The 18,256-nt window shown below is 43.3% G+C and overlaps 1 protein-coding gene across 4 annotated transcripts; it reads right to left on the reverse strand.

The window, feature by feature from the left end:
* Positions 1-1,360: 1,360 nt before the first annotated feature.
* On the reverse strand, positions 1,361-16,375 carry LOC120932381 (securin-like). Of its 4 annotated transcripts, none has more exons than XM_040344716.1 (8): positions 16,239-16,375; positions 10,690-10,856; positions 9,616-9,691; positions 7,932-8,087; positions 7,647-7,711; positions 6,734-6,800; positions 2,690-2,833; positions 1,361-1,718 (listed from the first exon to the last, which is right to left on the reverse strand). In XM_040344716.1, the coding sequence occupies exons 1-8, from the start codon at positions 16,324-16,326 to the stop codon at positions 1,639-1,641; spliced, it is 843 nt and encodes a 280-aa protein (XP_040200650.1). In that variant the 5' UTR covers positions 16,327-16,375; the 3' UTR covers positions 1,361-1,638. The 4 variants fall into 4 exon arrangements, with proteins under 4 accessions (XP_040200650.1, XP_040200651.1, XP_040200654.1 ...); XM_040344717.1 differs by having other exon boundaries at positions 7,650-7,711; positions 16,239-16,374; XM_040344720.1 differs by lacking the exon at positions 2,690-2,833 and having other exon boundaries at positions 7,650-7,711.
* Between the last annotated feature and the right edge of the window lie 1,881 nt (positions 16,376-18,256).

Consider the following 18,256-nt stretch of genomic DNA (forward strand, 5'->3'; position numbering starts at 1 on the left):
TAGTGGGGGTTAAAAGTGCCCCCACGTTAAAATGCAACACCCCACATCTTTCAATATCTGTCACTACTGTGTACCCCCTCTCCACCTCTGGACCCCTTTACATTACCCTGCACAGCTCACAACCCTTACATTACCCTGCACCACTGGACCCATTTACATTACACAGCACCCTTGGATCCCTGACATTACACAGAACCCTACATCACTGGACCCCTTTACATTACATTCTGTATAACCAGTCTGCACATTAGATTAACATTTCTGCTAAACTGGCAGAATTTCAATCTATGATGGCCCAAGTCCAGTCTCTGGGTTTAATAATATCCTCAAATCTTCTGAAAGGGGCTCTCCACTTAGGTGTAGAAATTCACCTTGAACTTCACCTTATTTCCAGAACTCTCATTATGTATTAGATGTGCAAAGAATAAGGAGAGAGAACATCCAATACCTATAGAGAGTAATGGAAATAAGCTGGAGTACAAAGTGAGTTACCTGGAGGGACTGGCATTTAGGTTGTTAAAACAGGCAGGGAGGAAATGATATCACCTCCTCACTGCCTGTCAAATGTCTCTGAAAAGTGAGTTCAGTGGAGTGGCAGTGCCTTATAAGGGGGGGGGGCAAGCAAACTGGGGAAGGAAAAAAAAAAAAAAAAAAAAAAAAAAAGCAGCCACTGTGCACCATCAAGTGTAGCCACTGTGCACCATCAAGTGTAGCCACTGTGCACCATCAAGTGTAGCCACTGTGCACCATCAAGTGTAGCCACTGTGCACCATCAAGTGTAGCCACTGTGCACCATCAAGTGTAGCCACTGTGCACCATCAAGTGTAGCCACTGTGCACCATCAAGTGTAGCCACTGTGCACCATCAAGTGTAGCCACTGTGCACCATCAAGTGTAGCCACTGTGCACCATCAAGTGTAGCCACTGTGCACCATCAAGTGTAGCCACTGTGCACCATCAAGTGTAGCCACTGTGCACCATCAAGTGTAGCCACTGTGCACCATCAAGTGTAGCCACTGTGCACCATCAAGTGTAGCCACTGTGCACCATCAAGTGTAGCCACTGTGCACCATCAAGTGTAGCCACTGTGCACCATCAAGTGCAGCACTCCTCACTACCTATTACAGTTTCAGAGGCCATGGCATGCCGCCCAGATGGTCCTCAAGACCTGGATGGGCAAATTTGCTTGAAAATGTATATAATAAAAACTTGGATACAATTAATCCTTGCTCCAACCAGCCTTAAAAACCAACTGGGCAGATTCATGATAACCATCTGCTCAGTGTGTAGCTCTGTTGGATTCTGACCATGGAGAACAGTGGGTCACTAACCAAATCAGAGGAACGGATGATTGTGAAACATTAGAGTATCCCCCATGCTCAGGAGTAGAAGAGTTAGGATGTCTGCAGTTTTTAAATTACACACCATAGCTTGTAGACTCCCAACTGTCACACAGGATAAATATACACCGATTTGGGTTATATTTAAGCCAAAATGTATACTTGCATTTGATAAAAGTACTTAGTTTGTGATGACTTTTTGAAACCTTATTTGTAAAATGTTAAACAATTGTTTAATAAAATAAAATGTTTATTTAAAATACATACAAGTTAAAGTCACAAAAAAGGTTAAAACAATGCTAACAGTTTTCCATCTTGGGCATATCAAGTGTGACCTCATCTAGAGTTGCCAGGAAGGATGGGCATGTGCTTGACATATCTGAAAAAAACAAATATGGTTACTTGGCAGAAAATTGGATCTAAAGTAATTGATTCAGTGAGAAGTGGATTACAATTAGCTTGAAATTAGACCCCAGTTGTGTTAAGTTGGTAGAATACTGGTCAGGCACAAAGATTCTGCTACAGTGGTAGTTTACCCAACTTCAAACCATTGTACGGTTATACCATAAGGCCAACTGAGATAAGATATCAACTGCACTTAAAATTCACTAAAGCCACTTTTACAGAAAGCAAAAATAGGCATATCCAACAAAATACAGCAACTTAGTTGCATTATGAACTAGAGGATTTTTTATGGACCAAGCTCTAAATGCATTGTACAGCCAGGATATACACCAATAAGCCATGACACCCCCTTGCCTTGCTGTTAGGCAGGACTCTAAGGGGGGGGACAAAGACCCACCCAGGCATTTAGTTAATCATACATCCTGTTGTGTATTATATAGATAGGGATCCACATCTCTGCCTAGTGGTATATATATATATATATATATATATATATATATATATATATATATATATATAAAAAAAAAAAAAAAAAAAAAAGGTATTGTGTAATGATATTTATCCTGCCCCCCCCCCCCATTGTAAATATGTATTCTTTCCAGATTAGAAAATAGTCCATTATAGTACTGATGTTGTAATAGCAATGTCAGATATACCAGGCAACAAATAACCCATTAGCAAGTGATATAGTAGGCTTGCTAAGAGGGATATGCCCAAAACCTTAACAGCTAGAACCTGTAGTTAGATGTGGGACCTCTCCTTCCTTTAGCAAGTGAATTTACTTATCTGGTACCCCCTACCATTGGGACAATTGCAAGGCGTTTCTGCAGAATAGGAAGCAAGTTAAGTCAGAGTCTGATAGTCAAAGTATCACGAGTTTATATAAAAAAAAAAAAGCCACACACAAATATACTTTTAGTATTTTCACCCAAAGTTAAAACCAACCTGATTCCCAGCTAAAGACTGGAATGTCCATTGGAATTGGCTCCTTGGTCGATAATGCAAACCCATTTTCATACACAAGGGGAACTCCAGCAAGGTAGAGATGGCTCAGTCTGCACTCTTCAGGAACATCAAATGTTTCAAACTCTAGGAAGAGAAATAATCTTGCTAGGAAACCTTCCTTGGACATTACCGTTTGATCAAGCAGCTTGTGTTTTACTGAATTAGTTAAATAGCATTTACTTGAGTCACTTGGCAAGACAGTTCAGCCACAGTTGTCAGTTGCAGTCTCAAGAATTAAAGTGCAACTGGAGAGAAACGGTCACCAGGTATTTCACTTCAATACAATGTCATACAATTTGTTTAACTTTTGCATGCCATTTACCTATAAAGTGCCGTTTGAGGCCACCATCCTGAATGTGGAGTCAGCACTCCAAAATTCAGCCATCACTCAGGTGACAATACCAGTCCTTTTCTCCCCTGGCAAAAAGTATGTGTGAGGCAAGGGGTGGAGGAGCTGGATCAGCACAGAGCCAATACAGTGAACAGAACAGGGCTATGCTAGGAAATAGACAAGTTCAGCACTCTTGCAAATAAAGAGACCATTTATATAAAGAAAATTCTGGTGATCCTTTAAACCCTGATGGGTGTTACTTCCTTTCCCTGCAAAGCTAAAGCATGATGGGCTACTATGCATCGCAAACTAGCCCATTGTGTGACACTTACAAGGAAGACGGGGACATCACAGGCTTCTCCTGCAGGCGAGTATCCCTTCACGCCTCCTTCCGGGGCCACAAACCCTGGCTCTGTGAGGGTTTGGAGTCGCGTGACATCACTCCTGCGCAAGGGAGCCTCCACTTACGGAATGACCCAAGTTAGAAATGGAACAGCGTGCCCTTTTTAACTCTGGCGCAGAACAAATTGCTGTATGGTGATTTGCAAATCTCCTAGACTGCAGGTCTGGGATATATTTCAAGCACCTACAGGCAAGCCTTGATCTAGGCTTACCTGTAGGTCAAAGTGGTTGTAAACGGTTTACAACCACTTACCTAGCAACTTCCAGGTAATTCCTGAACTTGTGATGCTAAATGAAATTCTCATTTACTTACCCAAACCTGTTCAAAATGGAGTATGCTCTTCTGGACCGCAAAGTAGGAGAGTCCTTTGCATGCCATATTGGCTATGTGTTATGCTTACAAAATGTTGCCCAAATGCAAAAAAAAAAAAAAAAAAAAAAAAAAAAAAAAAATTTTAATTCCAAACCCATTCATACACAAAGCAATTCTTTCCTGCAACTACACCAACTGTTTATGGGGAAATCCCTCCCATGGAGCCATTGTGTTCTGGCAGAAGCCACCCCTGCCAGGAAACCACAAACTGCTAGTGGCTACAATCACTTTCAAAATGCAACAGGCTGGTTGTACCAAAGTTGGTCACATGATCAACTCTGGTACATTTAGCCTGCCCATACATGGTTTGAGGGGGGTAGTTCAGCAAAACTGGGAACTGAATCTCAACTAGTTCCTGCAGGAGGTTTACATGTTCTAGGGCAGGGATATGCAATTAGCGGACCTCCAGATGTTGCAAAACTACAAGTCCCATCATGCCTCTGCCTCTGGGTGTCATGCTTGATGCTGTCAGAGTCTCGCTATGCCTCATGGGACTTGTAGTTTGGCAACAGCTGGAGGTCCGCTAATTGCATATCCCTGTTCTAGGGGAACTTTACATTGTGTTCTGGGAATGCTGCTCCTGGGACCTTTCAAAAAGAATCCAGACTCAGATCACACAACTTGCAGAAATAGTTCTTGGTTCCTTATATTTACCACCCAGTATAATAAATCCCTGCTCATTCATTTTATAAAATCATGTGTCCCATGGAGCCTCCCTACAACTGGCAGGTGGATCACAATAGTCAATGAGATTAGTTGTACGGAGACCTCATCTACTGCAGATGAGATGCCACCTGGTTTTAGAAAAAATAAAATTTGGTTACAATACACACGACAGATGAAGGCCATACTGTCACAAGAGGTTGACGGGGAGTGTGTAAAAGTGGCAGCATATCAAATCAGATCTTACATTAGGGAACTTTAAAACCAGAACTGAAGCCTAAAGGACGCAGGAAGTACAATCCCACAGAATCAGGCCCCACAAACGAGCCCTTCTCAGCCTTGACCTGTAATGGTATGCCATCTTGACTAGGCTGAAAAAGCCCTCATCCAACAGACATACAGAATGCCAGATTCTACTTCTCTCTATGCAAGCATCAAGACTCCAGATTTTTACCCCAATATGCAAGTGATAAATTCTGATGTACCCAGCTACCCCCAAAATGTATGCCCAATGAAAAAATGGATTTCATTATTGATCTGGAGCAAGCTACTCATTTCCTGCATACCCATCAACTAAGAGAAAGCACAGAATTTACAAGCCAACACCCATTCAAGATGGGAGACATTAGATGAATATATCTGCAAGACCCCATAGGGAGATTGATGTGCATCTCTCCTATACACTGTTCATGTCCAGCAAACATACTGAATGACAAACCCAAACAATACAAGCAGACCAGAATGGACTTGGCTGTCCATACAACTAGTTCTTCCATAAGCCTTTGATAGATCAGGGGTTCCCAACCAGTGGCCCAGTAGCCACATGTGGCCAGTGGAGCCCTCTGATGTGGCCCACGACCTCCTGCTCTGGTGGTTTGGCAAACCCAGATCACAGGTTGCTGATCTGCCATCCCAGAGCATCAGTGTGGTGAATGAAGCTTCCTGTATAGCACCGGCTCCTGTCACAAAAGCAATACCAAATACACTCTGAGACAGCAACAGCTGGTGATACCTGAATAGAAGACTAAAAGGGAAGTTTATTACTGAAATCAGTGTACTGTATATGGGCACATTTGTTCTGCAGTGGGTACTGGGCTGCTTTCAAACTGATCCAGAGGTGCAGTGCACTTTTGGTTTACCTGCACTGAGCCATAGACTTATTACCGGCAAATTTGGTGCACTTTCAGAAAAAGCACCACACCTGCAGCATAGTAGAAGTCTATGGCAAAAGTGCCGCTAACCTGCAGAAAAGCCATAGGTGCATGTGGCACAGTGTGAAAGCAGCCTTAGGCCCCTTTCACAGGAGACCCTCCATTCACCCCCACTTTATTTTTTTTTTAAGATAAAAGTTCCCTTCTATCTGGGCAGATGTAATTGGAGGGCGCATAGAGTAGCGTGGGCTGTGTCCATGTCCACTCTGCATATACAGCATGGCACAGACCAGTCATCCACCTGTTCCACTCATTGTGGCCTACGAACGGTTACCAAGTCGTTTCAGTGGCCCTCGCTCTTCAAAAGGTTGGGTAGCCTCTGCATTAGATGCTCCATCTTTCCCAGGGTTTCAGCAGCTTTTGTTTTAAATTAATGGTTATTTTGCCACTGCGAGGACCAGAAATTAAGGCAGCCTAGGCTGCCTTCCCCTCATTGCCTAATGCAGCCCCTTCCCCCCAGTCTATTGGCACAAGACCCTCTGCCCCAGGGGGGGGGGGGGGGGGGGGGGTTAGACTCCATGGCAGAAGCACACTCCCAACACACCTGCAATCCCAGACACTACCTGTGCCTTTGCTTCATTCTCAGCCTGACTTAGTTCCAGGTGAGACAGGAAGTCTGTCTCACAGCCAGAACCCAGCACTATATATAGATCGCTGAAGCTACATGCAAAGCTCGGAGCCAGTGTAGCCATTAGATTGTACCGTGACAGTCACGCTTTTGCTCCCCTTGGGAAGTTAGACCAATGGAGGCATAAAGCGCAAACTAGAATTCCAAAACCTGAATGACAATTACATCATATGCTCAGTTTGTGTTTTAGCAGTGAAGTCAACATCCAGGGGAAAGATTACTGCAATTCTCCAGTACATGGCAAGCAGAGGAGAAAACTACAGGCGTTCACCTTTAAATTGGCAGAGTTATGAAACCCTTTGGGAGGGAAAACATTCCTGGTTTACACTGTAGCATACAAGCAGTTTAGAAAATCCCCACCCCAGTAAACACTTGCCTTCAGGATGGTAAGGCAGACACTTCTCAATCTCAGGGTAGCTTGGCTTGATACAGGCTTCAGAAATCTGAAATGGAATATTTAACCATTTGTTATTAAGGGCCGTAGCAGATACACATCAAGCACAACCTACCCCTTTTAGTTTTGGCCAGAGTTTGGGGGCTTAAAATTCAGGTTCCCACTATGTCTCCCCACAAGCCAATGTTTGGTAAACAACCTTTTTTTTTTTAACACACAAAATATGGCAGTATGTTTACAGTACATTTAAAAAAGGTGCAAGCTCCAGGACCAGCAGCCCGGTCTCAACAGAACCAAGTTAACACTTGCCCATGAGGTGATGCCATCTGCTCTAGCTTCTTAATGCTAGCATCACCCATCTTTTATTGGCCAACATGAAATGACTCCTGGCACACAAGCACCATGCCAAAATGTAAAAGTTGAATGGCACATGCACAGCCCAGTGTACATTCTACAGATTGATGACTGGGCAAGTATTTTATTGCAGTAGACAATGCAAATCTCATTTCCGATTTAACCGATTACAGTCTAGGCCAGGGGTGTCAAACTCAATGTCACTTTTTGGTGCCCATCTGCCTATAGGGGGGGTAACAGACCACTTCTGTGGCTATACAGGGCACACATATAAATTAATTTTCTCTCAACCCAACATGGCACCATAATCCTGAGGCGGAATATTGAGCAGCTGTCATCTTCGAAAGAGCAGCCAATTGGATGCCCTGCACAACGGCTCCAGTTTTGGAAATCCTGTGTCTTACTAAAGTGTTGTCTCGTCATGACATTGTGCAGACCTAGCGATTTGCTGAACCAAATGACCCCCTTAACTCAGTGGATGAGCATTGAATGCACTAGACAAGGCAAAAGACTCAAACCATTGAGTATAAAGTCAGTTTACCACCTGAGGTAAATCCAGTGCGATATCAAAGGTTGCCAGGAAAGATGGTAGTGTGCCTGAAATATCTGGGGGAAAGAAGAAATAAAGTTACTTGTACAATTCAGGTTTTAGACATCTAAATACAATGCGAAAGTATTAATCAGTATGAGATTTTAATTGGACAAAAGGGTGCCAAAAATAAAAAATTTGCGCTTCACCCCCTTTAGTCCATCTACACTGTGCCACTCTGCCCAGACTTTCCAAGTGAAGCACCACCCATGAGCAAGTCACACTTTAGAAACCAACCTGACTCCCAGCTAAAGACTGGAACATCCATTGGCGCTGGCTCCTGGGTCAAGGCATTAAAGTTTGCCGCTTCCTTTTCATGCACAAACAGGGGGGCTCCACCAAGGTAGAAATGGCTCAGTTTGTGCTCTTCTGGGACATCAGAGGTTTCAAAATCTAGGAAATATAAAACGTATACAAGCAATGGCTTCTTTGCCCAACTGCTGATCCAGGTACCCAGTGTTGCCAATTACAGGCCAAGACAGCATCACTGAAAGCACCAAGTGACTGGCATCTAGCTTCCTTATAGGCAAGAAGGAAGTCATATCAATACAAGTCAGTCTTAATCTGGTCAAGTTAAAGGGGTTGTAAAGGTTTTTTACTTTCTAAAAAGGGTTCACTTAACTTTTAAATGTTTATTTTCTTTGAATTTCTCACTTCCGTTTCTCCTCAGTAAGCTTTCCACCATGCGAGCGGTGGAGTCATTTAGAAGAGCTTGCTGAACACCTTACTGAGGAGGAACAGCAAGTGAGAAATTCAGACAAAGAAAAAGAACAAACATTTAGAAGGGAAAGGTTAGTAAAACAACAACAACGCACTAGCTTAACCACTTCCTTACTGGGCAATTAAACCCCCTTCCTGCCCAGAGGACTTTTTGCGATTCGGCACTGCGTCGTTTTAACTGACAATTGCGCGGTCGTGCGACGTGGCTCCCAAACAAAATGGACGTCTTTTTTCCCCCACAAAGCTTTCATTTGATCACCTCTGCAGTTTTTATTTTTTGCGCTATAAATAGGAGCAACAATTTTGGAAAAAAAAAAAAAAAAAAAAAAAAATTTTACTTGTTGCTATAATAAATAGCGCAATTTATTTTTATTTTTTTTAATTTTTGTCCTCAGTCTAGGCCGATACGTATTCTACATTTTTTTTTTTTACTAGTACGCAATAAGCGACTGGTTTGCGCAAAAGTTATAGCGCCTACAAAATAAGGGACAGAATTATTTTTTATTATATTTTTTTTACTAGTAATGGCGATCTGCGATTTTTATTGCGACTGCGACATTATGGCGGACACAGACACTTGACACATTTTTGGCACCACATTTATACTGCAATCAGTGCTATAAATATGCACTAATTACTGTATAAATGTGACTGGCAGGGAAGGGATTAACACTAGGGGGTGAGGAAGGGGTTAAATGTGTACCCTATATAGTGTTCTAACTGTGGGAGGTGACCGATCTGTGTCCCTATGTACAAGAGACAGAGCGGTCTCCTCTCTCCCTGACAGGACGCCGTCAGTGTGAGCAGGCAATGAGAAATTATCTCATATGTTTACATATGAGATCATCTCTCATTGGCCGCACAGATCGCCTAGCAAACGGCCACTCCGATTGGCCGTTCACGGGACACGGCCAGCACAGCAGTTCCCCCGCTGCGCGGGGAACGAGCAAAGTGGCGGCCTTAAAAAGACGGCGCCCCAGAGAAGTAGAACCCTGCGGCCGTATATAGTCGTACGGCCGTCGGGAAGTGGTTAAAGGAACCTATTTAGAAAACAAACAAACCTTAACAACCCCTTTAAGACCAAAGTTTACATAGAACACACACAATTAAACAGTATAAGCTGCTTGATAAACCCCCCCAAAAAACAAAAAAAAAAAAAAAAATCATTCTGCAAGGAAAAACCCAGTCAACAAAATCTTACCTGCAGGATCATAAGGAACACACTTTTCAATCTCAGGGTAGTTACGTTTGCCAGGCTTGATGCATGCTTCAGAAGCCTGGAAATTAAACAGTTTAATATAGGTAGTTAAAAACTAAAGACCCCTTTATTGTGCAATCTAAGTTTCTAGGCAGCAATAAAACCTATAAATGGTTCCAACCCTTCCCCCACTATTCAAAAAGTACAAAATATAAATGTGGGAGTCAATTTATCTGGAGGACACCTAAAGCATGCTTAGATGGTGCAATGAGTTAAGGTGCATCCTCCAGCACTGCACATGTTTATGTATAAGAAATAAAGCCATCGATTGCATTTACAATCTAGTTTAGTGCATTTTGTCAGCCAAACATGAAATATATGAAACCAATAATTCAGGCCTGACCTGTTAGCCCGAGACAGTCCATGCACAACCATTTACGAGGCAGAAAAAACCATCACTTTGTGCATTCAGGAGAGGACTCAGATTCCAATGTCCAGAATACATTAATCTTCTGGCCAATGGAATGAGTGCCCACCCAAGCACTTGAAGCACCTTTCAAATCGTGGCTTTGGGAGCATGGTTATGCTGCTTTTTCAATCGCCTGGAGCAAAGGTGTCCATGAAGAGAGTCCTGTGCACAACACTCAAATCTTGGGGGGCTAGCAAATTGGCAGTAGTGATTAGATGTCGAGTATGTTGGTGATTACCAAGGCACGGTGCTGCCTAGTTCTTTCTGGATGCTTTACATAGGTGGGGGGGACCCCACACAAGTCCAACCTATAACAGGAATCAAAGCCCTGCCTCTACCAAGAGAGTTACATCCCCAGAGACCAATGTCAACATAACAAGGCAAGTCTAATGGGGGGGGAGCTGCATGAGATCAGAAATACTGCCAATCAGTCCTTTTCTCAGGTAAAGGAAAAGCCAAAAACCCATATTATATGGAAAGGATAGGGATAGGCACCGGCAAGTAGTAGGGTGCCTGGTGCACACGCTTTGTTGATGCATCAAGAAAAAAATAAAATAAAAAATAAAGACACACGTGTCAAGCCTGATCACTGCTCAGAAAAGTATTACCTGCTTAGTAACTGGTGCAGAATTCTTCACTCCAAGTGCTCCTTTCTTCTGCGGTACTGCTGTGTTGACAACCTGCTTGTTGACATTTCCCAGAGCTTTTCTTGGCTTTACCACAGATCCAGAGCTGCCAAACACTTTCCCTGGATGACTTTTCAAAAGGGTTTTTCCTTTACAAAATAAAAACATATATAAAAAAACATATATAAAAATCCACACATGCACTCTGCTACATAGTACTTAAAGGAGAAGTCCAGCCTGAGCCATTAAGGCTGGGTCACAGGATTGCAATTAGCGTTGCACTCCTGTGATCCGTTTTCAGCAAAGAGCGGTCTGAAGTCTGCTCTCCCATGACGTCACTGCCATTAGTCAGGGCAACACGTCATCCCGACTTCCAAGTTGGGATCCGCCAGCTGACTTGATTGATGGCAGTCTCAAGACGCAGAGACGGCCACAGCTCATTGCTCCAATAAGCGTGGAGAAGTAGCAATCCAGAAAACCTCGCCCCCTAAAAACATCACAGGAACGCACCTACACAAGGAGTCAAAAGAAAAACTGACACCAGACCCCCCCCAACAATCAGGGGAAAACTTGTCAGATCTTAAGGTCATCAACTTCACAGACTTTAATCTGACTATAGACCATCTCAGTTTGCTTCAGAAGGGCATGTCTTTTTCTCCGGTGTCCAATATGGACGAGTTCACCGTTTATAAAGACATTGCCTTGTTCTTACGAAAAGTCTTCTATCGTTCATTGTACATTACCAATGACCCGACAGATAGAACTACTGAAATTATCAATCCGGAGGATCAACGAATCCTCGACATTTTGAACTCCCTCTTAGAAGAGAATTCGACCCCTAATATTGAACCACTGGCTACAGTACGACGGGCTAACCTCAAAATAAAGTCACTCAAAATGCCCCCCATCTCCAAAAATAGGTGGTTACACCTCTTTTTGGACATGGTTCAAGTGGACCTGGAAAAAATAGACTGGTCACATAAGATTAAAGATAACCTTACTAGTAGCGAACACATGGCACTAAGAGAACTCCAGCACAATAACAGTATCGTAATAAAGAACAGCGACAAGGGGGGCAATGTCGTCCTTCTAAAACTAGATCAATACGAACGTGAGGCCAAACGTCTGTTAAGCGACACCTCAACCTACAAAAAACTAGATGTAAATCCCTTACCAGGGATAGTTGATACACTGAACCACAAATTGAAGCTAGCTAAAGAAGAGGGACTACTTACCATGAAAGAATACAACTACCTCCTAGTGACCGACTACAATATACCGACGTTTTATATCATACCAAAAGTCCATAAAAGTTTAAATAATCCTCCAGGCAGACCTATTGTGTCTGCCTGCCATGGACCGCTTGAGAGAGTGGGTAAATATCTGGACCTTCTCCTCAAGGAATTGGTCACTGATTTAGAGTCATTCGTTCAAGACACACAGCATGTCTTAGCGAAATTAAATGAGCTCGACAAGTTTCAGGAAACAGACGATATACTGCTCGTGGGTATCGATGTCGAGTCCCTATATACCTCTATCCCGCACGAGATTGGTATCAAAGCAGTTGAAACCTCTCGAATCAGCATACCCAGCTTCAGCACACCAGAACGAATTTATTATTGAGTTACTTTGTTTTGCATTGCATAACAATAACTTTCAATTTTTGAACTCCTATTACCATCAAATAAGAGGGACATCAATGGGAGCAGCCTGGGCACCAGCCTACGCCTGCCTCCATTTAGGCCACTGGGAAAGGGAAGAGGTCTACACGTCCGAGATGTACCGCCGCCACGTACGCACGTGGTGGCGTTACATCGACGACGTGCTAATGATCTGGCAGGGATCGGTCGAACTTTTGGAACTTTTTTTGTTGGAACTAAACTCCAACACACGCAACATACATTTAACATACACCTATGATGCGGAGAGACTGTCCTTCCTGGATCTACAAATTACCTTAAAAAATAAAAAACTGCATACCTGTACTTATCGTAAAGATACTGCAGCAAATAATTTACTTTATGCCACTAGCCATCACCCTAACTGGCTGAAAAATGGGATCCCGGTGGGTCAGTTTCTCCAAATCAAAAGGAACTGTTCAAATCCAGAGGACTACAGGCGCGAAAGTCAAGAGTTATATTCACGCTTCCGTGAACGTGGATATTCCCACGGACAAATTAAGAAAGCTCGAAAAAGGGCGGCGATACGTGACCGCCTGGACCTCCTTACCAAAAAGAGAACCATCGACAAAATCTCTCATGAGACGGTAGAGCCCATTAGAATCATAACTACGTACGGGTCCCAATGGGACAACGTCCGCAAGATCCTCGAAAAACATTGGGGGATCTTACGAAATGCTCCCGTCCTGACAGACTTTGTCGGTGAATCTCCAAAACTAGTTGCCCGTCGGGCCAAAAGTATTGGGGACATACTAATTCGGTCGGAATTTACGAAAGAACCTGAAACCACATGGTTATCTAATTATCCAAGGTCACTTGGTATGTTCCCTTGCAACCGATGCCAGGTCTGTCCCTATGTGGACAGAACATAAAGTTTCACTGATGCCCATGGTAAAGGATCGTATGAAATTAGGAGCTTAATAAACTGCTCGACAGCGCGGGTCATCTATCTCATTACCTGCCCATGCCCCAAAATTTATGTGGGAAAAACTAAACGACCCCTGCGTGTACGTCTGGGCGAACACCTAAGGGAAATAAACGAAAAGGTGAAGGAGCCCGAAAAACCCCTCGCAAGGCACTTTGCGCAGTGCCACAATAGGTGCTCAGATGGCATGACAGTCAAAGGCATATATGCCCTCAAACTACCTAACCGTCGAGGCGATTTCGATCGCATCCTATTACAAAAAGAAAAATGGTGGGTATACCATCTAAAATCCTTGGTGCCCATAGGATTAAATACAGAACTCAACCTGCAGGTGTTCCTAGACCCCTGATTGGGGAATACCATCTTTAATCGATGGTGACTCCATACAGTTGCTATTAATGGACCTCTACATAAATCACTGGAAAATATGCCCATCTGAACATACTCATCCACCCCTTCCTATACCTATTGTATATAGTTTATTTTTCTATTTATTTTTACTCCTGATCTCCACATCCATTTTTCATGCAAACCCAACTACAAGCATTTCTATATATACTACTTTAAACTGCTGACTTTGGGTTTCCTGAAAAATGAAAAACCATCATTGCAATAGGCCATATATGCTCTTTTTCATTATATGGATGTCCCCTCTTTCCTTGTATTTTGTTATTATTTTTCTTCCCCTGTTATGTCTCCTCACCTTTTCCCCTTCCCCAAAAAATTTTTTGTCCATCCCAATGCATGTTCCCTTACCCCTTCCCCACATCCCATTGTTCTTTTGTTTTTTTCTTTTTTCCCAATCATCCATAGATGAGAAACATAGCTAAAATGGACTAATCTCGAAACATATCCCTTCATTTAGAGGATGATCTCTTTCCTTCTGGAACAAGTTACAGAAAAGATAAAAGAAAACGCACTAAATGGCTCTGATGAGCAACACAAGCTGCCCATCGCGGCCGCAACAGGACAGTCATACTTTCCTTTTTTCCCCCCGATTGGTGATGGGCGTTGACAAGCGGTATGCATAAATCAAAGCACCGCTGCCAGCGCCTAACACGTCCAAGACGAAGCTACGCCAGTGCGCATGGCGAAACACGTTGACGTCACCTGAAACAACGTGATCACGTGACCCCGGAGGTTCGTTTGGCTGGACGGAGGACGGAAGCTTACGAGCATCAGCATCGGATGGATGGCCTTGCTCGACCCGTAAGTGGCGCCCGATGCCTGGAGCTGCCATACGGCACAAAAGGAGACCTCAAGTGGATCTTTATCTACGGATGAATGCACCTCACAGAATCTGATACGGCATGTCACTGATGTGACAACTGCACATCGTGACTAATCAGCCAGCAAGAAGTTGAGCACCAGAGTGGCCCTGACAAAAGCTGCATCTCATGGATGGACTTATCCCATTACCTTTACAAGCAGCGGACTGGTAATGTATTAGCCTCCCTTTAATGGGACGGCCAGTCATGTCATCTCTTTACACTCTTACCAGCAACTATCTTTGAATCAGGTGTTCGGTTCAGTATACAAATACAGGCTGGACCTCTTCCTGTGTATAAATGACCCCGTTTCTCCTTTGTTGGCATATCAATTTCACTGCCTAGTACATGCTCATGATTCTGGACTAACCATTGGTATGTCTACATATATTAACCAATACCAGGCAATCCATTAGTGCCCTGCAAAATGTCACATTGATAAATGATCAATATCCAGTTGTTCTATACTATTATATATATTTTTTACCAACTATTACAATCTAATCTCTTTATTGTCAAAACTTCTGAATACTGAACTCTTTGTGAACTAACAAATCATCAAGCGCAAAGTCGACCAACAATACAAGCATGATATATGCATATCCATCCTAAATATACCTAACCCTCCCACCGTCCATCCCCCACCATGCCAGTGTTCAGCCCCATCATCTATTATTGACACTCCATTTGATCTTGCAGAGTGGACAATCATTGTATTTTCCTCTCATTTCACCAATTTGTTCATTGCATTAAAATTCATATTTACTTGAGTGTCAATACATGATCGGTCTGAACACCACATGTCCGGATCACGTTTTCTGTTAAATGTTTGTCCCTGTCTTGTCTTCTAATTCCTAGTGTCTATTCGTAATTTTAAGGTAGCCACATACAATTTATCTTAATGGCAACCTAATACCCATTATGTAACTTGTAATATTTAATGCTTATCTTTCATATTTTTGATACAAATAAATTTACTTAAATGTATCTTTGTCCTTTCCATTGATCACTACAGTGTTGCCTATAGTAATCCCTTTAAGCCTTACTGGCTGATTTCCCTCCTTTCTCTCCATCCCCTTATTCTTTCTTCTAAATTTCCCTTCCCTGCATTCATCCTATTCACTTCGTTATTACGTTTTTTGATTACAGCAACACAACCCATTTGGGTATTAGATCGGTTTAGAGAATCTATATTATTCTCTACACATATTAGTGGATATCTTGCATTTATCCCTTCCCTGTCCTTTCCCCTTTTTTAACAATGCTGACAGCCAGCATCAGTCTGCTTGGGGAGGAGTGAGAACCGAGCCATTGGAGGGGTTCGGTTGTCGGTGCAGAAACCCCCGGGGACAGATGCAACATCAGACCGATGCTGCATCCGAGGAAAGTATAAGAAAAAAAAAAAACACTACAAAATTTAACACCCACACGTCTGTTAAAAGGAGATGGCAACAGTTCAAACAGCAGAGATAACTGCACCCATATACCCCTTATCGACCATACGCATTTCTGCTGTTAGGATTTTTTGCTAAATAAAAAATCCTTACTGTTACATTGCCACTTTTGCAACCAAACCAGCCAAAGATCTACTTTGAGTAACATTGAAATGCAGAAATGAATTGGCTAGAAATTCCAGCTGGAAACTGAGAAAACACTCACCAGGGATTGTAGATTTTAGGCGATCCTTGGACAGGATAGTAGAAGCAACACCTCCATTCTCTTGGTCAATGAAAATCACAGTTGCCATGCTTCACTTTGTCAAAACTGTAAAGTAGCAAAGACAAGAGACTTTGGGGTCAATTCATTAAGAGTTAAAGGGCCAATAAAATTCAGTAAAAACACTTACGGTAAATCAGGTGTGAAATAGCAAGTCACTAAGAATTTGTGCAGATAACAAATGCAGAGTTTGTTAGATTTAATGGTAATTACTGAATTTTTTTATGCAGTAATTAATCACTGCAAGCTGGTTGCCAAGGAGCAGACTGGAAAGCCAGCCATTGCATCCTCAACAATGGATGACTCAGCAGGTTCCCTGGAAAAAAAATATATATATGCCAGCTCTGTCATGTGACAGTTCTGAACTGAGCAAGGGGCAGGGCTACCTGGTGACATCACTGACTGCTGCATGTTGGTGACATCACAAGCATTACACATACTGACTATAATGTGCAGCCCTTCGGTGATGTCAGGGGCCACATTGAGGATAACCCCTGCTGTAAACACTCCCTCTTCTAATACACCTATAAAACGCCTGTGTGCACATAAAGGCCCCTTTCACATTGACAGGCCAAGCAAGTCTGCCTGTCAGTTTCTGGTGGACCCAGACCACACAATGGAGCTGCAGAGGTCAGTGGATATGCGTCTGTCGACACCCAATTTCATCCAATAAAAACAAAAGGATGTGGACGGGATGACAGTCAGATGAGGCAGGGAGGGGTGTCATGGCGCATTGGTTGAGCTACATTTTTGCCAACCACCACCTTATACTGCAATAGGCAGTCGACATGGACAGTGGTGTTCACATGCTGTGATGCTTCATGGCCAAGTTAACCTGATGTGTACCAAATCGGCAAGTCCACAAACACAAACACATTCAAGTAAATAGAGCAGTGCCATGTCCCTTAGACACAGCACACCCCCAATCAGGGCAAAGAGAATGAAATTGGCCCTTTGGCTGTGATTGGACACAGCCAGTCATAAAATGTAAACAAATCATGGTAATGCGCTGTTACCAGGTTCTCACCAATCCAGTGTGAGGAGGAGACCGTGGGAACAGCGAGTTACCGATTACCGTGTCCTGATTGCCTTGTCTGCAAGCCCAGCAGAGTACCCTGTACCTACCGTGCAGTACTCCCGTCATGCAGGTAACAAGTGACATGTTCAAAATATATTTTGCCTCAGAATATATATTGGGTGTTTGCGGGTAGTTCCACTCTGCGCCAGGGCCTTCACAAATGTGATAGTAAGGCAATTAGGTGTCATTTGTCCTGAGAATGCTACAGGCAGTCCCCGGGTTACAAACAAGGTAAGTCCTGTCTGTAGGTTTGGTAAGTTTAATATGTATGCAAGCTGGAACAGGAGAAAAAAGTCACGAGGAGCAGAACGTGTTTTGGGGTATAACTGAAAGCATGTACTATGCAGTGCAAGAATATACCTGGTGAATTTACCCCCCCCCCCCCATTCTTGGCAAAGTGACAGTTGTGTAGAAAATAAAGAAAGCTCCATTTGTGTTTATATAATTAGTTAGGCTACATTGTAGTATGACTGAGAAATATCAAAGTGAGAGCAGGAAGGGGGTAGAAGTGTGTAGGAGACTTTATAGAAGGTGAAGAGCCGAACACAAGCGTCCATATTACACTCCCTAATCAGAACTGAGCACAAGATCTGACCTCTGACCCTTCACCCCTCCAATAAGGGGGACAATCCGAGGGAAACCCAAGTAGAGGAAGGGGCACAACCTACACAAGGTGGCGCTGCACTCTCCAGCCGCCCCCCGTACAGCTCGGAGCCCTCATCTCCTCCACACACCGCTCCGGTACACCCCGAATGATCGGTACCGCACCGCCACATCCCAATCCTCTAACTTACCTGCAAGGCTCAAGGCTCAAACCTCTCAGATCACCGATCACACACAATGGTTGCTGGTACAGCCGCCAACCCGGCAGCTCTTAAATCAA

Source organism: Rana temporaria, chromosome 3 (genome assembly GCF_905171775.1).
Source record: "Rana temporaria chromosome 3, aRanTem1.1, whole genome shotgun sequence".
NCBI lineage: Eukaryota > Metazoa > Chordata > Amphibia > Anura > Ranidae > Rana > Rana temporaria.